At 39.5% G+C, this 26097-nt stretch overlaps 1 protein-coding gene across 8 annotated transcripts in view; it reads left to right on the top strand.

Moving 5' to 3' along the window:
• The window catches only part of ATXN7 (ataxin 7), an 87040-nt gene that overhangs the window by 41951 nt on the left and 18992 nt on the right, over window positions 1–26097 (top strand). For 7 of the 8 annotated variants that reach the window (XM_071439438.1, XM_071439439.1, XM_071439437.1 and 4 more), the window contains one exon: window positions 8493–8597. The exons of the other annotated variant lie outside the window; for it this stretch is intronic. In XM_071439438.1, the coding sequence (XP_071295539.1) occupies window positions 8493–8597 (105 nt within the window). The remainder of the gene's footprint in view (window positions 1–8492; window positions 8598–26097) is intronic. 8 annotated transcript variants of the gene reach the window in all.

The following is a 26097-nucleotide window of genomic DNA, read 5'->3' as shown; positions in this document are numbered from 1 at the left end:
TGCAGCCAGCCCCCAGTCACAGGGCTGGATGTGGACAGTCAGCAAAGTGGCAAAAGTGCCACACTTTCACCAGGTTTGTTTTCCCTTAAAAGCATGCCTAGGTAGGAGATGGGAGAGGCTGAGAAGCCTGGAACACGTTCACCCCTTGCAGTCACGTCGTATCAAAATACTTCTGCAGCTTTATGTAAACTGTGAGTTTAGGTTTAAATAAAACAAACTTCCTTTTTCCTACTCCAGAAGTACAGCTGCTGCAGAGTACATGGAGTGCTGTGTGTGAAACAGGAGAAAAATACCAAACCTGTTGATGTTAGAACAATTCATAATTGCAGTGTGCTTCAGGCTGTGACTTAAGATACATTTTAGAATATTCTATTGGTGATTTATTTCAGTTTAATTGAGGCTGTGTTTGACTAGTGGCTTATCCAGAACTTTTCTCCCCCCTCATGGTAGGTTTTCTGCATAATAATTGAAGTGTTTCTGTGTACACTTTCGTATTAGCTTAGTCCAGATTTTAATTTTACTGTTCAAATTATAGGGTTTTTATTCCCTGAATCCAGTTTCATTTTTGTGTCATAATTGCAAAACTCGATTAATTTTTGAGGGTTCCTTAAGCTATTTTAGAATTGTTTGGGTTTTTTACAGAAAAACATAAATAATTGTTTGTTGGCTTTCCCAAAATACAGCAGTGGCACTATGAGATCATGCCAACTAAAAATAATGCATGACTTTGAATGAAGATATCTTACATGACAAATTATGTGTTCAACATTTGTGTAATATACAAATTGGTTGGAGAAATTAAAAATATCTTTAGGCCTGAAAACTCATTAAAAAGTAAATGGGAATGGTTTTTGCAGATGACTGACTTCATTCAAGTTGCTGATGAAAAATTGATGTAACAGGATACGATGTGAGTGGGGAGACTTATAAAGCTTTTCAGATTAAAATATGCTCCTTGTGTTTCATTGAGAAATTTACTCATCAGTCTTTCTACAGACAATCTTCTGTAAGCTTCTTCACTGAAATTATTTATTATTCTGTACCATCAACTTAGAAAACCTGTTTAATAGCTTGAATGAAGAATTTGACATGCGTTTTGTGTTCAATTTTCAAAGAAATTAATTGTGTGCAGATGAATTCACGTACAAAGAATTTAACTAAATACTTAGATGTCTACTTTAATATGCTTTATATATAATTACAGGAACATTGAAATCTTGGGAGCCTAAAATTAGAACTCCCAGCTGTGCAGTAGGCTGCAGGTGCACGTGTGCATGACACACTTCTCTTTGGTATCTGTTGCTCAGTTTTTATCCTTGGATAAAAGACACAGACATTTCCCAGAACTGTTAAATTTTAGAGAACTAAAATTTAGTGTTTCAATCTGCATCCTGGCAGAGAGAGGGAGGAAGGGCTCTGGGGGAATTGCTGTGCCAGTAGCCTTGCACAAGGATGGCTGTTTGGATTTGTGTGTGCACAGAGGAGTGCTGCTGCCTGCAGCAAACCTTCCTGCTGGAGGTGAAGCTCAAGGGGATGGGGTTTTGGGAATGCAACACAGCTGCACCTATGGAAAAGAGGTAGGTCATCCTTTGCCCCTTCAGCAGGGCAATCTGAATTTGGAAAAAGCAAAGTAAAATCTAGAGAGCTGTAGCTTTGGAAAGACAGACTGAACTGAGTTTTGAAAGGACACCAAACAGAGAGGACACCCCTTTTAGAGATGAACCAAGTGTTCTAACACTAGTAGAGATTTATGACAGTGAGCAAATCTTGTCATGCAGCTCCTGTGCCTAGTTAAACCAGATAGTGGGGTTTTTTGGTCTTGAACTGAAAGTCATTTCCCTGAGCCAAAACTTTGAGGTTTGAGCATTCAATAAAATGCTGGGTAATTGCTGTATTTGCTGAAGTGGAAAACACAGTCAAAACAGTTAATCAAGTCTTCAGCTGTTCCTTCCTTCAGCTGATCAATCAGCAACTACCAGTGAAACAAAGTTCATGCACTTGTGCTCAGAACCCAAGGAGAGCTCTGCCTTTCAAATGTCCCCTCAAGTAGCTGGACTTCCAAAGCTGTATGTGCAGGAAATGTAAGTTATTTAATGTACAGAGTGGAGTTGGCAAGGAATTTTAAAGAAGGGTAACGTTGAAGAAAATACTTCAGCAGTGCTTCCCTCTGAACCTAAATGAGACAGCTCAGATATGGGAATGTGCATTTGGTTTGTTTTATTTTGTATTAAAAGGCTGTTTTGTATCTGAGGCAACATGAGCATAAACCTTATGGGAGAGATTTTTTTAAAAACCAGTGTTTCTGGGTGTAGATTTGATCATTTTATGTTTTGTTCATTTGGTTATATGTATGTTCTCTGCAGGCACAAATTGGTTAGGCCTGCACATATGGTTCATAAAATACTTGTGTTCTATTAATACCTAAGTGTTCATTACTTGAAATTTTGCAGAATACCCTCAAGTATGTTTTGCTAGAATCTCTTGCTTTGGTTCCAAACTTGTGTAAACCAGAGTACTCTAATTTCTATATGGGTTTAGTTATTTTGTTCACAATATGTGTTTAGAAATATTCTTCTTTTGTTATCATCTTGCATGGTACACAGTAAAAAAAGTGCAGTAGTTTAATTTTACGTCAGCATTGATAAGTATACAAAACCACATCTGTTCATGAATGATAAGCACTTGAGTGTTTCTCCAAAATAGTTTGGAAGATATTGTTTAGAAAATGATGGTTTAGTTGCAGAAAGTGAAGTATCTGTGTATAAAAAGGAAGTTTCGAGGACCTAACTTGGATCACTTAATTTTTTTTAATAAAACATTGATATCAGTTAAAATGAGGACCTATATTACCTTAAATAGATGAGAGCTTTACTTAAGATAACCAGGTTAGTTAAGGTACATTGCAGTGCTGTTTGTAGCTGCCTCAGTTTGCAGCCAAGATTCTCCTTCTGCCTGAAGAATATTTGGTATTGACACTTAATGTCAGCAATAGATTCAGCAGTGACTCTACTGCTTACCTGATGTGCAGATTTCTTGGCAGAAGTTTCAGTTTTTGGGCTGGCTCCAAGTCTGGTGGTAGCAGAGCTGAGCTTCCTCTCTGAAATTTGCCTGGTTTTGGTACAGTTTGTTTCATGTGGTCCTCGGTGCTGGTTAGCTGCCTTCCTTCTCCCTCCTCGTGCCTCTTCCTCAGATCACAAACTCTTAAAAATAGTAATCTGGGAGGTTTTATCTTCTTTCACATACTAAATTACATGTTCACCACAGCCATAAAGGGTAAAACAACAGAAATATTTTTATTACTTTATCAGGATCTGACAGTACCTGAGACATGTGTTACAAGCAAATTATGAGAGTTATCACAAAATTTCTTTTCCTCCAAGATGTCAACACTTTGTTACTACAACTCTGGTGTTTTTTACCCTTTTCAAAAATTTCTCAGATGTTAGTGGAGAGCTGTGTTTTCTTAAATAAAAATTCTACTACAAGTGTGCCTGTAGGGAAAGAGATCTAGTAGTTAAGTTAAAACAAGGTGTACTGGCATATTTTTTACCTTAGTGTGATCAAGACTAATTACCTTCTAATGAGAAGACAAAACCCAGCTAGTACAGAGCAAATGTATTCAAGATAGCTGTTGGTGGACATAATTTAAACTTACTGTGAAGTAAATAGTTCAAACAATCCAGATTTTGGCAACATTTCAAAATAATGGGATCTATTTACAATTTCCTTATATAGTACTTGAAACAATTCCCTGATGTCAATGTAAAACCTAGTAAATTGATACAAGTTGGTACATTTACTTAAGGTGGATTTGGATCAGACTCCACTAAAAACAAATTCTGTGTTTGGGAGGTTGTAAAGATAATAGGGAGTTATATCTGGGCTGTCAGTATAAATTTAATAGTGTAGGGCATTGTGATTTTGATGCATCTAATACTAACTATAGTGATTAAAATTTTTCTGGAAGTATAACCAGGTTGTTGTAGTGGTGAAGGCATGTTATGCTGTTCTGTGGAATCTTTGTAGCCAAAACATTTTACTGTTCACATCAGGCATCAGCCTACAATGTCCATTGTCAAATTACACTTAGTGGTGAGTAGCATGTACATATTTGTTGTAAATCAGGCTTGGACTTTAAAACTTATCTTAATAAGCAGATGTTTATGCTGAGAATATATTGGATAGGGGAGAATGAGCATTAGCAATGCTCTGGCTTAAAAATATTTCTGCAGAACTTTTACATACTCCTTTTGCTTTTTTTGATCAAGCTTTCTATTCTTTTGTTATAACCTTGATAGTTTGTTCTTTGCCCTTTCACCTCTTGGTAGTATTGCTTTCTCTTTCTCTGATTCAGTTTTCATTCTCCACCTTCTTTGAATTGCAGTAAGCAGACTTCTGGCAAATAGGAAACTGCTGTTCTGGTCTCTGCACACAGGCTGCCTTTACTCTTTCCTTTCCTCCAGCAGTTGCTGTTCTGGAGAGGATCTTAGCCTCACTTTTTTTGTTGATATTTAATTTCATTTCTAGAAGGGATGTTGTCTTATTAGGTACTAGGATAGATGGACTGTGCAATGGTCCCAGTCTGAAAAGATACAAGATTTATAGGAAATTTGATACATTTGGGGAGTTAGAAAAGAAAAATCCAATTAAAATAGATAGCTGTGGTAGTCACTGAAATCTAGTGGGTAATTAAATGCAAGCTGCTGGCCTGTTCTCTGAGGTAGTTTCAGCCTGTTTTATGTGTTCTGTTATGTGTGATATTAAGTAATAGAAATGAGGGATTGAGAGTATGCAGGCACAGTTAGTTTTAATGAGCATGAGTTTCTTCAGTGTAGCTGTCCTGAAAGAGAATGCTGAAAATTCTAAGAAAATATTCAATCATTTGTGTGTTTCCACAATGTGTTTCAGAGAAGAAAAGATGGCAGATCAGTGTAAGAAAACTTTCCAGATGAAGCATGCTGAGCTCCATTTTACTTGATGTACAGTATGCCAAATTATCCATTGTTGCTTTTTCTTTTTTTGTTAGAAAATGATGCTACATTGACCTTTTCCAAGTAAGAAGCATTTTCCTTATTACATGCTCAGCAACTGATGCAGTTATTTCAGAATTGTGTATGACATGGGCTTGTTCTGCTCTTGGTAAAGAGTGCAGTAATGCATCATTTAAAGTTGTTTTTCTAAAAATTCAGTTACATTTGAAAGGAGAAGTGAATTCTGGAGATCAGTGTCCAGAGGCTTCCTATTATGGAGGTAAATGAAGTTGTTTTTCTTTCTGGTGTTAATAGAATTAATGTAACTAACAGTTCTTATAGTAGTATCTGTATGTTGATACAATGAATACTGTATTTATGGAAAAATACATGGAAAGTTTGAGGTCTTGATTTAAATTTTTAGTTTGACCTTGAAAAATATTCCCAGATGGAGAGAGTTAAATGAGCCCAGCTTTGAAAGAGGAACATATGAATCACAGTTGCCAGGCTCTTCCCTGAGAGGCACAGGCTTTACAAAGTGAAGTATTTCAGAAGGTAATCTTCAAACCCAGAGTAACAGTGCATTGAGATGACACTGGTGAAATACTAGAAACTTCATTAGACTTCTAAACAGAGAATGTGCATGTCATGAAGTGGCTCAGGTGTCAAGTATTAGATGTTAGAATACCAACTGCACAATATATGTGAACTTTCATAAATGGCTTACAGGGGGACAGAAAAATTGGGCACCCATCACCTACTCCTGGTAATTTGTCACTCCCTAACAGTGCCACATAGGTGTTTGTCCTGTTGGAACACAGAAAGAGAAGTAAGATTTCCCTGAAACCTGCTCTTGCCCTGCTCAACTAATGGCATGGGGCACATTAAAGATGTGAGAGCTTACCTGCCTAAAAATGAGGCTCCTGGATTGGGAAATGTGAGCTCAGGTCTCTTCCAGTAGCCTTAAATAATCTTGGTTAGGTCAAACCTCTTTACAGTTTCAAAGCCATTGTTAAACTGCATTTAGGCCTCTTACCTTTGCTACTCTCTCCCTGGTTGAGTTGTTATTCTGGTATCAGTGCTGTAGGAGACCACTGTGGGGTACAAGAGCTTTTGCATTGATTTGTGTGATCTGGCTGGAGTCTTGTGCATGACTTCCTTTGAAATCAGGTTGTGATTTGGTGTGTGCAGCAAATTCTTTTCTCTGTGTCAAGTGATTTTACTCTTAGAATGGTCCTTTGTGAGTTTGTGTATTTCTCCTGGCATTGTCATTGCTTTCTGTCACCTGGAGCTAAGATTCTAAAACTGAAGGCGTTTCACAGTGTAAAGGACCTTTGTAAATTATTCCAATTTCTTGGGATCCTCAAACTGAACTAGGAAAACACTTTATTTTTACATCAATTTCTGTCAATTTGTCTCAGTTATCATTTAAAATTGCAGTTCTGTATTACCAGCAAATATTCATGGAAGGTTTCTTAGAGTGATGGCACATGGATGTGGTGTCTCTGACTGGTCTGAAGCAGTGCTTTATCTTGCAGTCCTTCTCTGCTGTTAACAATTCCCCCTGCATTGAGTAAAGCTGGTGCAAAGTCTGAGAATCCAGCAGGGTCTGAAAGGCACAGCTATGGGAACAGGTTCCAGGGTGTGGATTTACAGTTGTGTGGCCATCAGGCAGGAGCAGCCTCTCTGTGGGCTGTTAACAATGTAAATATCAGGCAGTGCATGCTGTCACTGTCCCATTCACCTCAGCTATTGGTGAAAGTGACCCTGGAGTATTTGCTTGTGTGTATAAACTTGGATACATGGGCATACCCAAAGGGAATATTCCTGCATGAAATATTAGCAATGACATTTAAGCCTATGCGTCTTTTTGTACATAGCTTGATATTACATCACAGAAAGTAGATAGTGAAAAATAGAAGCTTATTATTCCTATCTGATTCCCCCCCCTCCCCTCAGCATATATTTACTAATTTTGCCTGGCTTGCAGTAGTTGGGTGTGTCACAGGATTTCATGCTTTTTTCAATAAATATCATATAAATAAATAAGCAAGAGTTGCTACTTACAGTGCAAACAAGATGAGTTGTTTATTTGATGTAACCTCAGTTGTGAAAAAGTGTCTGTGATTTAGGTGAGGGTAACTGTGATCTCAGCCAAGTTAGATGTCTTTGGTCATTGCATTTACATCCAACTGCAAAATCCAGTTGGTGCTGTTATTGCAGGTGTCATGCTTAATTTTGTGTAGCACTAGTAAGATGTGTGGAAAATGTGGGATAAACCTTATGTCTTCTAAATAAAAGTATTGAATTTTTTTATGATGAAGATACATACTAATTCTGGAAGTAGTTTTGGTGTGGATATATTCTCTGTCTGTGAGAAAGTGGACAGGGCTGATGGTGTCTTTCTCTGAGCAGCTACCTTGAATCATGGCACACTTAATGTGAAACACACTCAATTTATTTCATAATTTCTGTACTGTTAATGGACAAAGCAGTGGATGTTGCTAAAAGTATACACAGGCAAATTAGTAGCTGTAAAAATTCTGCGTTCAGTTCTAGCACAAAAGTAAACAAGTTTAACTCATTTTCTAAGTTTCTATTAAGATAAATCTATTACTTGAGGGTTTTTATAAGAAAATAAGTTTGCTTATGTCGATTTTTAACCTTTATATAGTGTTACAGATCCACAGCCACATATTATGTTTGCAGTTTCCATTTTTTGTCTTTAAATGATTGAATAACATTTTAGTTATATAAATGTAATATACCTTTAAGTTTTGTAGTGAATGCTGAGTTTATTGCTCCAGTAGTCTCTGAATGCAGTTATAACTGTTAAATATATTCTTAATAAACTGTATTCTTCAAAGTAAAATTGTAGAAACTAATTTTATTTGTAAAAGTCTCCAAGTATGTGTGTTATCTCTGCAATCCACACATGCTCTGACATACTGTTATCTCTGGTTCTGTCTCCTGTGTAGCTGTTCCATGGATCTCTGGCAGCAGATGGCTGGACTATAATGCACTGTTAAACAAATAAAACCATTAGGCATGTAATTCTGCCCGGTGAATGACTGTGTGCTTAAAATGGTTTAAAAAAATTAAATAGCAAATGAAGTTCACTTTTGAATTCATTTAATGACATTGGAATAAAATCTAAAGCCCTTTTCAGAATACATAAAACATCCCCTCTTCTGTGGTGTTTGTCTCAATTGAAGTCAGTCTTTTTTTATTGCATTATTGCATCTGGTATAAAATAATCAGTCCTAAATCAGTTTTCTAATAGATGTTTTCTACAAGTAATCACTCATTTTACATGTATCTTTGTAGTAAGATTTTTGCTTTTGTAATATTCCAGCACAAAATTATCTATTGCATTATATGCTCTTTTTTTCCCTCATTTTCAAATTTGATACAAATGTCTCTAAAATTTTGATTCAACACTAGTGTCATGGCTCTGTAATTAAACTGTTTTTCTATAATTGTCAGCAGCTGAGAGATGCCATTTTGTCTTTTTGTTTTTAGATATGCCAATATTTGGTCTTTGCCCGGCTCATGATGATTTCTATTTGGTGATGTGTAACCACTGTAATCAGGTCGTAAAACCACAGGCATTTCAATCACATTATGGTAAGTGCTTAACTATTTTTAATAATTAAGGGTGAGGTTAAATCAGGATTAAGCCTGGCAATTTTTTTTTAAATTTGATGGTAAATAGATAATTAAATTATAAAAAATGTCAAAGAACATAACCTGTATTTAATAATTTTATACATTTTAATGCAGTTACATAAAGATCTGTTTTTTATTTTTTTGTTTTCTTGAAATGCTGCATAGCTACAGTTTAGTTTCAAAATTTCATATCTAGTGTATTTCACAGCCAATATGTGTAGTGTTTGTGTCTCTGTGTGTCATTTCTCTTTGTGTATTTATACAGATTATTTTTACATGGGTTCTGGTACAGTGTGAACTAGAAATGAAAGCTAAACTTACAGCGAAATTTATAAAATGTAGTAAGCTTCCAATAGCCAGTAAGCTTATTTATTTATTTTCAGAATTATCAATTTGTACTTGTTTTACTGGTCCGGTGGTTTTGTATATAAACTATATAAGGAAGCTCTTGTTGTGTTGGTTGGCCAGTGTTTAGAGAGGACTGAGAAAATGTGAAGTGCTGTGCCAGTTCAAATGCTTGCTTACTTCCTCCAAGCCTGACTGGGGGTGGTTGGCAGTTCTGCTTTTCCATGCTCCTCTCAAGACTAGAAATTAACCTCAAACAATTTAATGCAAATATTTGGATAAGAGGGTTTTTAGAATTCAGCTTTTTGTTTCTTAAGAAATTCATGAGGTGTTTTCTGATCAACTCCTAATAAACATGATGGACAAAGCATCTTCTGAACTAATCCTTCCTCCCCGTGTGTGCATGTATTTGTACACTCTCTTTTCTCTAGGCCAGTGCCCCTACTGGTTGGCTTGGTGTTTAAAGGATATAAGCTGGGTATGGGCAGGGAACCTCTTCTAGGGGTGAGAAAAAGGGATAACCTTTTGTGCACCTTAAATAATCCAATGCTTTGGCAAGAAAAGGTGACTTCTGCTTCCTCGAGACTGGAGAAGGGCCTTCTTGACTGTGCAGAGGGTGAACTTCTTATCCTTTCTCCCTCTAACGTGGCTTTTTGTTATATTGCCTTATGGATTATATAGCCCTACCCTTGCTGCTGGATCCTGCAGTTGTGTCACACAGCGTGACTCAGAAAATAACCTGAATAGGTTTTGTGTCATAATTCTCAATAGTTTGCTTGTTATTCTGTGGATGGCTGTACTAATAATTTTTTTAAACCCATGATTTTGTGGATATAAGTCTCCAGAGCTGTTGGGAGCCAGAAGAAGAGAAGGCCATCTTTTCTTGCTTTTCTTGTTCTGGTTGCTGTAAGCCTTTCCACTAGCCAAGAATGAGTCTACCCCTTGCCAGTGAGATTCCTCATGTGTCACTGAATATCAACTTAAGATGTCCAATAACTCCTTCTAAAATATCTTATTAAACCAATTCTGATGGATAAAAATAAATTTATGGGGGAGGACTGGATGATACCAAGTTCTGAGGGATGGCATATTGAATATTCCATCTTGAGGTCAGTAATATTGTAGTGACAGAGAGCTGTGGGTAGCTGCAGACACTTAAGTTTGTCTTTATGAAATGAGCAGGTGATTTCCAAACACTGTCTGACAAGCAGGTGTCTGGTAGGAAGAGCAGCATTGTGTTTGTCCCTGTGGACAGGTGGCAGAAGCAGCTCAGGAGCTGAATAGGTGCAGCATTGTGTCTTGAGCATGGTCATGGAAACATGGCATCTTGTAATGCTGCTTGGACTGCTGTTAGACTTGTTATGTGAAGTTAATTCCAGCTCTTCTGTAAGCACTGTTTGCAATTTAAGAGGCAAAGAGTGAACAGGGAACTGGACAATGAAGGTATGGAAAGTAATTTTAAAAGTCGTAATAAATACTAACATAATGTTTCCATTCTGTATCATTTTATAGAAGTGTGATCCCTAAATGGGAAAATTTCTCTAATACAAGCCTTACATCAGTGGCAGATTCATACTTCAGGTGAAGTGCAGAAGGAGTGGATAGAAATGATGAGGTTATTCTTAGTGTTTCTTAAGCTTGTTCTGAACAATGAAGAGTCTTGGCGTGGGCTGTGGCGTGCAGAGGAAACAGGCGGGGTCATTCTGATGAGAAAAACAGGCTTGGGTGGGGTGAATGTCATTAAGGGACCTTAGTTTGCCAATCTAATAGCCTCAGAAAGGTAAGAAGGCTGACTTGGTGATTTTTGTGTAGCACTAGTTCCCAAAGCCTTCTATCAGCCTTCCCTTTTTTTAAATCCTTTCACAGCTGTCCCTTAATTTAGAAAATTAAATATGAAAGCTGATAAATATGGCAGGTGATTGATTACCAGACAATGATCTATTTTTTTTAAACAGTATAGCTCAGGAGAAGAAAATTGCTGAAGTCCTTAAAATATGGTTATTTTAAAACAAAAAGTGTGTTATCATGATAACAAGAAGGTAAAGCACACTTTGGATTCACCACAGTCAGTTCACCCTGAATTAAATTTTTTATTGATGGTATGTTTTCAGGAATTGAAAAATTCTGAAAAGTTGCAGTCCATCAATGTATCTTTCTGTTATGTTCTTAGGATCTTTTATTTTTAATTGTTGCCAGAGAAGTATTCATCTGTTAAAATATTCTATAGCTCCTGGTGGTGTGTGTTGCTGTACTTGGTGTTCTTTGAAATTTTTCATGTGAAATTTTGTTTTCTGAAGTAGTAGAATATGATCTGTTAAAATGTCGCTTTTGTCAAAGGAAAGCTAAACAAACTATTAGTTAAACCTAATGAGCTAATTAATTTCTTCCAAAGCATACTTGTGATAAACTACTTAACTAGGTAGGCTGAAAGTGCTTTGCAGGACATATGCTGGCTTTTTTCTCTGGACCATAAGTAGTCAGAAATAATTTAAATGTTAATATTCTTATTAATTAGAATATATAACCTTTATAGTAAAATACTTTATTGATACAAATGACAGATTTGTTTATCTAACTGATTCTTTTCTATTTCATGCATTTGACTAGAAGAGATACTAATGTAAAATAAAATTCTACTTGTTTAGGCAATCCAAGCATATGTCTGGGCTATGAATTTCCATTTTAATAATTTATTCAGTGGTGTTGATATGTGTACTATGCTTGATTTGTAAAGCTGGTATGCATAACACCACGTGCAGGTTTGTTTTTAAGAGCAATCCAATATAATGAGATATCTGAAGTCAGCTTGTGGTGTTCCTTCCAGCCTGTGTACAGTAACTGGCAGTGCAGTCCAATGCTTTAGCCCTTGGCTTAGGGTGGCAGCACTGCTGGGGACATGGTGGGGCAGGAGCAAGCCAGCCAAGGAAAAGTTGTTTCAAGAGAAATCATCTGTTCTGTCAGATCACAGCTGTTTTCATTGTGGGGGTCAGGCAAGTGATTGCAGCCCTTTTATTGCTCGTGTTCCTGCTGCTGCTTTGTGAATGGCTGCACTTTTATGGTATCAGCATCTTCCTTAGATGAGTCAAGATCAGTTCAGAGGTGAAAGATGGAAAAAAGATAAAATGTTCAGGCACTGAGTCTTGTGGGTGAAGCACCTGGGATCACTTATCTTGATGACCTATTCCCAGAAAGTGTTTTTCTCCAGGAGTATTTCTCTACACCCTGGATGATGGTGTGCCAGCTGTCACACTCCTCAGGACAGTGGGATGTGCCTGTCTCCCTTTGATTTCCGTTCTTTCCTCCCCCCAGACATGGTAGATACAGTTCTTGTGCTGCCCCCAAAGGCTGCTCTTTGAGGAAGCCATTGTGACAGTTATTTCAGGTTGTTCGTGGAAGCCCTGAAGTGCCGTGGTTTTCAGGCTGTGTGACCTTTTGTTGGCATTTCAGCTGTTCCACGGGTTTATCTCATCTCCCTGTGGTTATCAGCCTCCTGGCTAATGAGAGCTGCTTCTGTGCCCTGGCTGGGCTGCTCTGTGGCTAGGAGAGAGCTCAGCAGTGTGAAAGTAGCATCAGCATAGACATCTGTGGGGTTTCTTCCTTCTAACTTTGCCTGTTTTTTTTTCCCTCTCTGTGCCTTAGTTTCCATGAATACAAAGTAGGGTTAAACTCTCAGCAGTAATAATGAAGGCTACTTGTAAAACTTACACTGAGAGTGCCTGTGACTCATGTAGTGATTGTGAAAACCGTGAATACAGTACATGTTGGAAAGAGATGATGATAGTGTGTTGGGCTGTTGAGTCATTAAAAAGCTATGCCAAGTGTTTTGATTAACTTCCATGGGTTTGGCACAGTGGCAAAGGTGAGCAACAACCGGGAGCTTTGCCTGCTGCTGCTGTCCTGAAAGCTGATGGGGAATTGCTTAAACATTTTGGTTTCCAATCAGTGCAGGTTTAAACCTGAAGTGTATGAATCAGAAGCAGGGTTACTGGACAGATATGCCCATCATCTGTTGTGGTTTCTAGGAAGTTGTGGAATTGGAATAGAGCATCACACAACCTTTTACTTGGAGGGCAGATCCTGGCAGTACAGAAAGAGATGTTTGCTGGTTACTTGGGACCATCCTCTGAGTCTGTTGCCTTTTATGATTCTCCTTCATCTGATTGTGTAACCGAGGCCCTTCCTCCCTCAGCCAGGGCCCACACCCACCTTTCATTTATAGGTCTCCACTTTGAGAGTCCTAAAGGATTTTTTTTGTGTTGGTGTTAAGTGCCTGGATTCAGAGAGAGCACGGGATACTTGTGATTTTAATTGAGAAAAATGATCTATTAACTATCTCTGTTGGTGTGCTGATGTATTTTGGATGTGTATCATACATAACTTAAGTATTACAGTCCCTGCAGTGTTACATGTTTGGGTTCTTCTCACACTATGAATTGAGTATAAATTTGTCCTACTGTATTTTTGTTAAATTTGGCAGCAGCTAATTGTTCTGAAAAATCTGTCAATATTTAATGTTTTTAAGTTGTTGTCCATGTATTGCTTGTTTAGAGTGGAATAAGAGAGTATGTTTAGCATGAATTCATGGATTACAAAGTCAAAGTGTCTGTACAAGGCAGCGTTTGAAGCTGATAAGAAAAGAAAGGAATGTACTGAATCTTGTTCCAAAGCCATTGGACCTGAGGACTGCGTTGTTGTTGCTTGGTTTTTGGGTTGGTTTGGGATATTTTTTTTGAGTGTGTGGTTTTTTTTCTCGTGGGAGATTGCTTGAGCTCATCCTCATTTTGGAGGGATAAGTCTTCATTGTGGCCTGCATACTTTTGGTAGCAAGCAATTTGTTTCAGTAATTAATGTCCACTGTTCGCTAAAGTCTTTTTAAAGCAGTGCAAAAAGGTTTTTTATAAATCATAAGAATTTTCTTGGGTATCAGTGATCTTCTGTAGAAGTGTAACAGCCAAAATAAACCTGAATATTCTGTGGTATGTCACAGCTGTGCTGGAGCAATCTGCTAAGCATATTGCCAAACATGCACAGGTGGCATTTGGCATATTATTGCTCCAGTTAATGTATAGTTTTAACAAATTATCATTGGCAGCTTCTGTTTAAATGCACAGTCCTCCACACAGTCCAAGTTCCAGCAGCTGGATCTTAATCTCTGGGTCCAGCAACAACTAGCTTAATTTCTTAGTAGAAATTTGTGAAACTCTGTAGCTTTTGCAAGAATCATCTTGGCATATAGCAGGGAATGTGCTCAGAGGTCAGCACAGGATTCGTTTCAGAAGGAAAAGTTTCAGCTGGCTATTTAGTCATTTTTAAATAATGCATAATTAAATAAGAAATTATAATAACGTGGAAAGAAACTCGGTAAACATACTTTGAGCTTTGAAATGTGCACCCCCAAGCCATTAGCTGAATACCAAATGTGACATGCAGATTTTACAGAGTGGTGGAGTTCGGTTCTGTGGTTACTTGTATCATCACACACTGTTCACATGCAGAAGATTATTTTTGTACACAGAATGGCTGTGGTCTTTGTTTATTGCCTGAAAGCACAGGGAGTCTGTTGGAGAAATTGATGGCAGTTTTCTAGTACAACTTCCTCCTTTTTTGTGGGTACATGAGTTTGTCAAGCTCTGGTTGAAGATATAAAGCTATTTTTAAGTATCAGCTAAGAAAAAAGGTGACATTCAGCTTCAGATTTAGGAGATACTGATTATTCAGTTTACTGCTTACCATGTAAGTTATGTTATTCTCTCGACAGCACTGTGTGTGCTAAAATACTACAAACTTCGAGTGCTTGATGTGCTTTAGGCTCGTCTTACCTTTGGTTAATGTGAAATTAATTTTATGCTGTTTTGCCATAGCAGATCTAGATGCAAAAATCCTTTTGGGTTAATATTGGCTGAAGAGAGAGTATAGTTTTTCTATTCCTACTGAAATGTTAAAATACTTAAAACTAGTCTAACATACAAAATTATGCAAGGGTTTCATGAGAACCCTGCTCCTTGATAGTGATCTCCTTGCTGGGTATTTGTTTGGGCACTGGGACTGACTGCTCTCTTTTCAAAATAAATGGTGATGGGGAAGAACAAGTGGAAAGAAAGAAAAATAAATATTTATTTTGGTGGGAAAAGAAGAAGCAATGCCATGTTCACTATCACAGAAACACTAGTTCAGCAAGGGGGAGAAAGCATGTTGATCAATAGATTGGAATAAGATCCAAAGAGAACAAGTAATTCCAATAAAAAGTTGTTATTGAGTGTATATGACTACAGCTTCACTTTGAAGGTAGCCAGGTGGGATAGTTGCATCAGGTCTACAATTAAAAATGACTGGTTTAGTGACAAAAAAATGACAATGAGAGGACTTAACTGATCTAGAATCAAGGCTGAGTTTCATCACTCAGAACTCATTTTGTGAGAGGAAATGTCACGAGCAGGACACAGCTCTCCCAGCCATCATTCCTGACTTTCTGCAGGGTCAGGGAAGGCCACTCTGCATCAGCTTACGTGATCCACATCCTTGGAAGGTTTCCTTCTCAGCTAAAAGGGTTCTTTCTACCGCCTAAGCCACTCCTCCAGGCTGGAGCTCAGCCAGGGGAGGTGGCACACACTGAGGGCAGGCCATGGGCACGCAGGCTCTGGCACGCTGCCCTAAGCTGGGTGCAGGAGAACGGAGCTGCAACCTGTGTAAGAGCTGGGGAGGCGGAAGAAGCCCAAGTTGAAGTAAAAAAAAAAAGACTAATTTCTGCCATTCTGGAGAGATGGGAATGTGTCAGAGCCATGGAGATACAAACTTGGTGTTGGAGGGTGGGGTTAGTAGTAGTTTAATTTCAAAAGCTAACCACATGCAGATGAATTATTTATAAGGACTTTCTCATTTGTTTTTTGGGGAGAAGTGTGTTCTCATGAACTGTGTAGATTATTCCAAGAACTGCAAACCTCAGTGAATACCACAGCACTTTGTGATTCCAGGGAGGAGTATTCTGGGAAGCTTATAAAATTGTTTTGAGTATTGAACTGTCATGAAGAAAATAATTTTTGGTTGGTTTTTTCTGCCTTTCCCCCCCCGCAATGGAAGTACATAGTTTCCAGTTGAACAGACAGTACCCTCTCATCCCAGCATCTGACTCTTGAACAACTGCTGTGTTTGGGATGGTCTCTTTTTCTCTGCAAGCACAACTTCATAGGACAGATAGGAAATCCCATCAGTAACCATCATTTACATTGCTTCTTGTGAAGGTACCAGTGCACCCAGTACAGCTGGCTCTGCAGTACCTGCCTGGGGCAGTGGTGCCCAGCTTTGGCAGGGCTGCCTCAGCACAGCTGGAATTAAGTGGTTTGCAGTCTGTGTGTGTCCGAGGAGGGGAAAGAGAGGACACTGGGGAATAGCTAAAAAGGGAAATGTAAAACAAAGAACTTGAGTAAAATACATGTAAAAAGAAAGAGATGAAGACAATAAGGAGGAAGATAAATAAGGAAGGTAGGACAAAATTACCTTGGAAGAGGGAGAATGAAGTAGGTACAGTGCTGGTTTTATTTCTCTGTAACAAGGGGTAAAAGTGGTAGAAAGGAGGAGAGGCTAAACAGGGCAAAACAAACAAAAGCTTTTTCACAAGTTTTTCCTCTCTCAATGTTTTGGCAGCAATACTATTAATGTGGTTTGTGTAATGCTGTGATGTTATTGGATTTTGCACATTTTGGTGGGGGGTGAGGGCCACAAGAATGTGTCCTTCTTGAGACACATCTCCTGGCTTTATCAGGCACTGAGCATCAAGGGAAGAGATGGATACATGCATGTGTGTGCACTTAGTTCATCTTTTAGCTTATTTTGCATTGCTTTTACTGTTTCTGATTGAACTTCTTAATGTTATCCCACAATTCTCATTTTCCATACTGTGAATAATATTTTTTAGACAGTTGGATGTATGTGTAGCCTCCAGCAGCTTTTGCTATTAGAAGAATGCCCCCCCCAGGGAAGATGAGGTGTAGTGTACTAGGTGGAAAAAAGTTATCCCTGCTGGACCAACATAAAAACAATGTTTTGCAGGAACTTCAACCGCCACCTCTGGAAAAATAGGCAGGATTTTAAAATCTACATTCTCACCTACAGCAATAGTGCGCTGAATGGTAAGCAGGCATTAGGCACGAGTCAAGCTTTCAGAAAGACTTGGGACAATACTTTTCTTACCAAATTAAAAGAAATCTATAACATTTTGGTTTTAGACACAGCTAAAAAGTAGCTGCTACTTACTTTAGTTGGGCATTATGTCAAGTAGTTTTCACCTGTTATTTATTTGCTTTTGATCACCAGTTTGCTGACTTTTTAAAAAGAAACGTGATACTTCCTTGAGGGTTTTTTTCTTCCAAGCAATATGATACACTTAAAAACTAACATATGATACACTTTAAGTCCAGAAACTGTGTTTTTAAGATATAACCAGAAGAGGGAGTGTATAACGCTTTCTATACAATGAAACCTGTAAGTTTATTGATGCAGAGCAATCAATAACCACATGGCTTTTTTTAGAGTTAATAAATAACTGCAGGGTGAAATTCACTTTCAAAATAATACAATTAATGCCACCTTTTTAAGCTTCTCATTAGGCTTAATTCAGTTTAACACTAAATAATTATATCCAAATAATGTAAATGGCCTGGAAGGCAATTCAGATTTCTAAGTGGTGTGTCGTGTCTACCTGTAACAAATATTCAAACAGCTTTTCAGTAGCAGTCTTTGATTAGCTCTTGCATTATCCAACTCTGTGAGAGCTCCATAACAGTATGGATCAATTAAAAACATCTTTTTTAAATGTAGAAAATAAACAGGAATAGATAAATATTATATGTAATTTTATGTAAGTTTGTGATAATATTATTGTCTAATAGGCCTTCATTAGTTACCTCAGGCAGTAGCAGCCAAAATACTTCCAAACCTTATTATCTCCTATTGATGAAACAAATATGTAATGTAGTGTTTGTATAGAAAATAATTATTTTTACTCTAATTTGTGTATATATTCCAGCAGTTATTGTGCAGCTGGGAAGCAGATTAATCTTTTCAACAATACCAAAAAAATATACGAAAAACATTTGTGCCTTATGCAAGTTCTGCTGTGTCAGAGTGCTGCTGGCCACAGAGGCAGCAATCCTGTTTTGTTTCACCAAGTTGCATTAGAGAAAGAAGGACCACTGTCAAGAGATTCTTGTCCTATTTTCTGTTCTCTCTTCCCCTGATAACAAGTTGCCCAGGTTGGTATGACACTCTCCCTCTGCACTGCTTTGTAAAGGATGCAATTAGACCAGGCTCCTGCAGGGCTGAAGCAGTTCCTACATAACTGAGTTTTTCCTTGTTGTTTGGCAAGATTGTCACAAAACCTTTAATTCACCATTCTATATGAAGTAGCTTTCCAAAAGGAAGTGTTTTCTTTTAGCCAGATCACCTTCCCACGTTTTCACCGCACAGGATTTTCTCCCTCTGCCAGGCCAGGAGTGGTTTTGTGCTGTGTCCTCCGTGTCTGACCCTACTGGTTGCAAAGAACCTGTTTGTCATGTCTGGCTCTTGGAAAAGCCCTGGTTTCTGTGGAGCATTGTGGTGAATTCTGTGCATTAGATAGAAGGTGTTTGTTCCCCTTTCAGGGCACCCTTCTACCTTTGAGCCTAAAACTTTCCGATGTTTGTAGATTATCTGTAGAGCTGGGTTGGAGCTGTCATTTTTATGTGATGTACACTGGGAGTTTTAAGAGCTGTTCATCACTGTGTGATGGTACATATGGTACTCACATGGAATTCATGGATCTTCTTGCTAAGAGGAAAATTGGCTGTGTTTCTTTTGTTACTGCATGGCTGAAGTTGTCACCTGAGTTCTTAAGCATTTTGGTTTTCTACTGTATTAGGGTGGGCTTCATGAAGTAAATCGTTTTTACTTCCTTCACTTTTCTAGAGTATAATGAGAAGCCCTATAGTACTCTGTAAAAGCTCTGGCCCTGCTCATCATTGGCATGGGACTAGCTAGCACTCATTTTCTTCATTTTCATTTTGGCTTGCAGCCTCTGACAAGCCACATGTAACCATGTATATGCCTGGAAAGATGCCACACTGGCTCTCTCCTGTCCTCTAAGGTCAGAGGAAAGGTTTTAAAACTGCCACAGTTCAGTCCCCTCCCATCACTGTGACATGTACTATTTGACCAAAGGTCATTCTGTGGGTCACGAAGCAATCCACCAACTAGCTTCTAAAAATACCTGGGACTGCTTTAATAGCCATAGAAATTATATGAACTTATACATGTGTGTGGTATTGCAAGGCTTGATGCTCACATCTTGCTTGCCACAGACTGAGAAGGACATGTAGGAACTGGTCAGTGCCAAGTTTGTATCTCTGTAGGATTCGTCTCTACTCAGACTGAGGATGGGCACTGACCTTTAGGGCCACACTTATCTTCTTTTTCTGTGATTACAAGAACATATCTAGGAAGGCTGGAGTTGGCAGATAGTTAGGATGTGGTGAAAGCCCTGCAGAGCTCCTGGACTCTTTGCTATTTCCTCTGCCCCGTCCCAGTTGTCCAGGTGGCAGAGATTCACAATAGCTGTGGCTGTACACTTGAAATCTAATGGACTCGATGTCCTTTCCTAATTTTAGTCCCTGGAAATGACATAATTGTGTCTAGAAACCTTTATTCTATGTGTGCACATGTGCTGCATGAGTAGCAGTTATATTTTGTTTTTCTGGTGTAAACAAGCATGTTGTGTAAGTGGAGTTGATACTAAGGCATAAAATGCTGTCACTTGATTGTGCACCAACAAGCCTGTCAAGTTGTTCCTCTGTACTCAGTCATCTATTTTATTTTGGACTCACTCCAGTTTTCTGAAACCTGAGGAACTTCTAAGCTTGCTCACTTGGAAAAGAAAACATCAAAACCAGTAATCTTGCCCAGTATATTTGTTTTGTTCTGCAGTATGTAAAACACTTCAGCTGCTAGTGAAAAAAATCCATGTATTTCAAAATCCATTGCCATGTGGTTCTGGAGGTTCTGGGAATTTAATTCATGCTGGTACTTCAGAGCCCTCTTTTCCAAATACAAGGCAGTAGCATTACTTTTTTTGTGATTTTGCTGCTCTTTTGCTAAGGCTGACTGTGTGGTGTCATGTAGCAAATCAAAGTGTTCTTTCCATGCACCCCCCCACAGGAGCAAAGTTGATTTTCCAAGTAACAATGCTGGAGTCCTCAATTGATCAACTTTAAGATGTTTGATGTTGGCTCAAAGCCCATTATTCTCTTCCTTCCAGGAAGAATAATAATAGTAGCCAGTAACCAAACAATCTCTTTAAAGCAAAATATTTACAACAAAATCATCTTAGACAGTACTAAATGTAAACATAAGCAGGCTGCAGTGTAAGCAAGCCCAGCTTATGCACTGTTGATATCAATCAGATGAAATTCCTTGGGAGTCTGATTTTTTTCTATGTACCCCTCAACGCTTCTAGGAACTGGCAAAGTTATCATTACTGCAGCTCACAACCCAGTTGGTTTTTGTGCCCAGTTCTTGCGCCTGCTGCCCTCTCCCTGGGATCAAGTCACAGTTTAATTCTCGCTAGTCCTCGCTCCGTTCACTGCCAGCTTTGGCACAGGCAGGCATTTGCTCTGTGACACTGTCAGGCCTTAGAGCCTCTGCTCTTTGTTGTGGACAGAGCAGATGGTGCAGAGGCTCAGACTGAGTGGTCAGGGCTGGGGAGAGGGCAGGAATGCTTTTTGCCTGTGGCAGTATTAGCTCGCAGCAGCCAGTTTAAAGTGGTTGTGAAACCAGTGCCTGAGTTTGCTGAATTTTGAGAAAGGATAAGTGAGTCTTAATATGTGGTGAAGACAGTGAAGCCTGGTTGTCTGTGGCTTTGTCCTGTGTGTTTTGCCATCACTCTCCCATTGCAGCACCTCCTGTTCTGTGCATAGACAGAGCTTCAGGTTTCATGTCGTGTTTTACTTTTTTTTTTTTTTTTTTTTTTTTTTTTTTTGCTGGCCAGTTTAATAAGACATGTGCACGACTGGGCTGGAATGTGCTCATGGTGTCCAGCCAGCAAAGATCTTCCTGCTTTCCTTCTGTAACAGTACCAAGAAGTCCTACCTTTGCTGTCTGAATGCTGCTTTTATTGTTAATGATAAACACCAGTATCTTCAGAACATCTCCCAGCAGGGGGTGGGAGGGCACTATCTCAAATCCAGCTCTTCAATTTTACTACAATCAGCCTAATTTTGACATACAGAACACTGTAATGTAGACAAGTGGAAGGAGATATGATAGACCTGCATTTATCTCAGTTTACAAAACCAGACAAGAAATGTAATGCAAGTAAAAGATTGGCTGGAATATTTTTATTCTTAAAATCACTTTTCCTGGCAATGCAAAATGCACAGGATACTTCAACTTCTGGATTCTCTCCACTCCCCCAGTTTTATTCTTGTTTGTTTGTTTTCAGTTCCTTGACATTCTGCAGTACTCATTCATAAAAGGGAGCTACTGTATGTGTGTGTGTAGTGATAGCATCACAAATTATATAAATACCTTTTTGTGTTTCATGTGTTCAGTGAGAAAATTAAAAAAAGGAGGGGGTTGATGCTGTTTTTTATCTGGAGTGGTAGGAAGCAAACTTTCTTCCATTGCAATGGTTTTGGCACAGTTCAAGTTGTCCTTCTTGGGTGACTGTGTAACTCCAAAGACCTGGAAATTGGGTTCTCTGCAGTGATTGGTATCAAACTGCTTCTCTCCCTCCTGCACTGTCCTGATGCCAGAGCAGGAGTCTCCTTTCTGCAGCCTCGTTCCCTGGGAGCGAGCGGCGTGTGCAGGTGGATGTTCTTTGTGTATGGATCTGCACAGTGCATTATCACAGCTTGCAGGGCTCATTTTAGCCTTCTGAACTCAGGTATTAACTGATGGTATGAGTGTTTATATTGAATCTAATGCTGTTGATGTTTTGGAGATTTTTTTTTAATGGCTTCAAGTATTGTTGATAGAAAATAAAACCTCTTGCAATATTTAGTACCAGGAAAAGAACTTACTAATTTCATTGCCTTACATAATGGGTTGCTTTTACTACGTTAAGTAAAATTACTTTTGCATTTGTCACAGTACGCTGGCAGCACATAATTTCACTGTGCCACATGCACAATCCATCTCAAGGTGAAACCTTGTGAATATTTACTGCTTAGTGTTACTCAGAAGCCTTTAGACATTGGAAAATAGTAGGTAAAAATGCCTGGATTGAGGCAGTTGGCATATATCCTCCTGCTATAACATAGGCAGGCAAAAAATCCCATTGTATTCTCTGTGCCATTGTGTGCCTTCCCATGGGCCCAGGCTGCTCTCCCTGTGTGAGTGTCCCGTTATGCCTCTCCCTTCCATTCCAGCTCCTGCCTTGATGCCCAGCTGCTGGGGTTTCTTAGCAGTTGGGTTCTTTGTCCTCACTCTTACCCAGAAGGAAGACAGCTTTCTGCATTGTTCCATGTGGGAATTACATTGCCTGATCTTGGTCAGTTTATTTGTGGAACAAGCAACAAAATAAATCTTACTTGCCCTCTTGTCCCTAAAATAAGAATGAGTCAAATCAAAGAGTAAAAATCCTAGTTTCTAACAAATACATCAGTGCTGGTTCCCCACATAGTATTTTGAAGTCAAGAATTTTGTGAACCACTAAAATCTGTTGGGGACTTATCCAGTTTTAATTATGGGTGTGAAGTAGAAGGGTGTATGGTAGAAACAAATCCTTTAAAAACATACATGCCTCTGGTACTAATTTTAGTGGTGGAAGGAGTAGTGTTTTAAAAACAGCATAATCCAAGGAAGTGTCTTTGTATTTCTCAGTTGTCATTAACAATTAATGGGTAGGGTGACATGAGCTGTCAACTTCTTGAAATTGGTAGCCATAGAGGAGCTGATTGTTGTCTAGTATTCTGAGTGCATAAACATGGGAACGTTCGCATTTAGTATCTGTGGTTTAGGATTTAGTATTAATTTCTAAGCTTGGTAATAGGAGCAGTAACCTCCAGGTTTCTGCAAGTTTCTTTAAATAAAGCAAAAAACCCCCAACCATAACAAAGCCCGGTCTGCTGAAATGGTACCCCCTTCTTCTGTTTAAACCTTCTTAATGATGAAAAGTAGTGTTATAACACACTGATGCTAATACACAAAGGTGTTGTACAAGCCAGCTGCCTCTCTTCTTGGCAAACTTCTTATTTTAGTGAAAAAGTAATTTGCTTGGTTTTAAAATGAATTTGTGTGTAATTTGATAAGTGAGGGAAGACCAAAAATTTCAGCTTTGATTATGGTTACTTAAAATAAGAGCAAAAGCCACAAACTGGTTTTCCCTATTCCTTTTGTCAGCAGATATGCTGTAATTTTTATAAGTGATTTCTTAGGAAATGGTCCAGAAATTAATCATTTGGTAAAAATTAGATTTTACTGTCCATGTCCTGGCTTGGGTGGAAATCAGACCTTGACAGTCAGACCTCAGAGCATGGAGACTTGGGACATGGAGACCCATCTGGAAGTTCAGGCCAGTAAATAGTGAATTTTTGCTGCTGGAACAGCACAGCAGGAGTCTCTGCCAGGGTGCAGGGACTGTGTCCCTCGGAGCAGGGATACCCCAGGGAGCTGCAGCTCCGTGTGTCCCCAGGCTGGGCCGTGTTACCCGCGGTGGGGTGGCTGGTGACTGGCACGTTTCTGGAGAAATTGTCCTGGAGCCGCTGGCAAGGCCTGGCAGCTCTCGGTGGGAATCACAGGAGCATCCACAGAGCCTGGGCCTGGCTGTGTCTGACCAGCGCCGGAGCCACCCCCAGAGCGGCTGGCAGCAAGTTTGGGGTGAAGCCGGGGCTGGGCAGAGGTCTGGGGGCACTGGTGGCCGCGGGGTGCCCGAGGCCAGCCCGGAGCTCCCGTGGCCAGGGGGTGCCCGTGGCCGGCCCGGAGCTCCCGTGGCCAGCCCGGCTGCGGCCGGCGGCGCTGCCTGCGGAGCCGCGGGCCTCGGCGAGCTCTGTGCACGGCGTGGAAAATCCCACAGCGAGGGATTAAACACTGCAAGCGGCCCCGTGAGCCCTTCTGAAATGTCACCGGAGCCGTCTGGCACGGCTCCAAAAGCGGGCGGGCAGCGAGCTGGCCACGGACAGGGACAAACCCCGGAGCTCTGATCCTCAGGGCTGCAGGCCGGGCAGAGGCAGTGCCACACAGCGCCAGACGCTGCTGCTTTGAGTTCGCTCCCCGCGGAAACCTGAAAATCCCCAAAAGCCACAGCTCAGATGGGGAGACTCGCAAGAGAAAAAAAAAATAGCAATCAAACATTAGACAGCCGATTGCAGTCCCGTCAGCCGCTTAGATAAATTGGCAGCTGTTAATCAAAATGTTAATTAAATAAACTAGTAAGAGTGTGTTCATTTTAGCTTGTTTTCCTGGGCGTGCTCGCCCGTGTAATGTGTAAATCAGAGGGCAAACACGCTGGTGTTACACTCTGCGGATGGCTGGCTGTGGGCAGGAGGGTCTGGGCTCCGGAGGAAATGGGAAACGCAGGCACAGCCTGCATGTGTAAAGTGCAGTCATGTTTTTCATTTAAAAGGTTAAACTGCACAAACATTTTAGTTAGCACATCCTAATCACAGCATTGCTCCATTCTTTCAAAAGGAAGTGTGAAAAGGCTGGTAATATTTAATTTGAAAGACACTATTGTGCAGGCACAGTAGGCCTGTGCCCTCATTTGACTGTATTAGTGATTTCCCTAGGATTTTGCTGCAGTAAATTTTTAATTAGTGTAAAGTTTAACGTGGCCAGTGTTTTTACACATGAAAACAGTTGTTTAATGCCAATTTTGATTGATCAGTGATAATGAAATAAGTAGCAGTGGTATTTTTTTATCCTTTGAAACTTGCTAATGCCTAAAAATTGGGTAAAACTTAGAAATTAATACTAAATCCTAAACCACAGATACTAAATACTAATGTTCCCATGTCTATGCATTTAATTGGGGTAAAGTAATGTAAGGATTTGACTTAAAAGAAGAAACCAAGTTATTTGCTTTCTATTGATATTGCAAATTGCATGGTTACATTTCAAGAGATTTCAAATTTTGGAAATTTGAAAAATATTACAATACCACTGATTCGCTTCCCATCATCCTTTTCCATTGTGAAAGAGTTAAACATTTAGTGCTTAAAACCTCAGAACAGAAAGAGGGGTGCTAGCAGTGCAGGCAGAACCCCATGCTGTTCTCATATCTTGAGTTTTTCCTGCAGGTGGGCACTGCCCTTCAGTGTGGAGTGCCCTCTTTGCCAAAGGGAAGCACGTGGGTTTTCACATCTGTAGGTGTGACAGATGAGACATGGGTGTGACCTCAGAGAGAGCCCCGGAGCTCCCTCCTCACTTCCATCAGCAGAGAGGGGCTTTGAGGTTGGCCAGTTCAAATAGCTGTGTACGTGTTTATATTTTAGTTTTTAATCTTACAAAGCTCTTGTATCATGGCAGTGGATGTCACTAGTTAGTCATGCAGTACATAAGAAAAATATTTGTGCTCAGTGTCTTTTTATCCTCTAGTTTCTTAGTGACAAAATCAAAGAATGTGATTTCCTTAGCTGACATCACTATTTTTGTGTACACCCTGTGATATTTCCTCCCATTTCCACGCTCAAAGTCAATTCCCTCTTGTTGATCTCTTTTGTGTGGAGAGCTCTCCATTTCAAGGCCTTTCTTTTATACCCATCTTCAGAACTTGGAGTTAGCTGTAGCCCCCTTTGTATTTTGGGTCACTGACAGCTGTTAAGCAAGTTTTCATTGTCAGCACCTTTTCTTTTGTAGCAGAACTAAGTCTGACAGTCAACATAGGTGTAAAGAAATAGCTACAGGGGAAAACATTTAATTCCCAATCTGGTGTGAATAGAAGCATTGGGAAGATGAAAGCCAGGCAGGCATTTGGATAGGTGAGCTCATCTGAAGTCATGACAGTATTATATTATGTGATAAGGTCCTCTCAGGAACATTGTTGCTGCTGAAGAGGAAGAACGTGGTGTTAGAGATATAAATCTAATTTCTGGGTAGAGAGTGGGCTGAGAGCAAGAAAAGCAGAAATTAGGAGAAAAGCAGAAATTAG

The sequence above is a fragment of the Agelaius tricolor genome, unplaced genomic scaffold, assembly GCF_023055355.1.
Source record: "Agelaius tricolor isolate 1412-34295 unplaced genomic scaffold, bAgeTri1.0.p SCAF_14, whole genome shotgun sequence".
NCBI lineage: Eukaryota > Metazoa > Chordata > Aves > Passeriformes > Icteridae > Agelaius > Agelaius tricolor.
The sequence above is the reverse complement of the archived record's forward strand: the minus strand, read 5'-3'. Positions and strand labels throughout refer to the sequence as shown.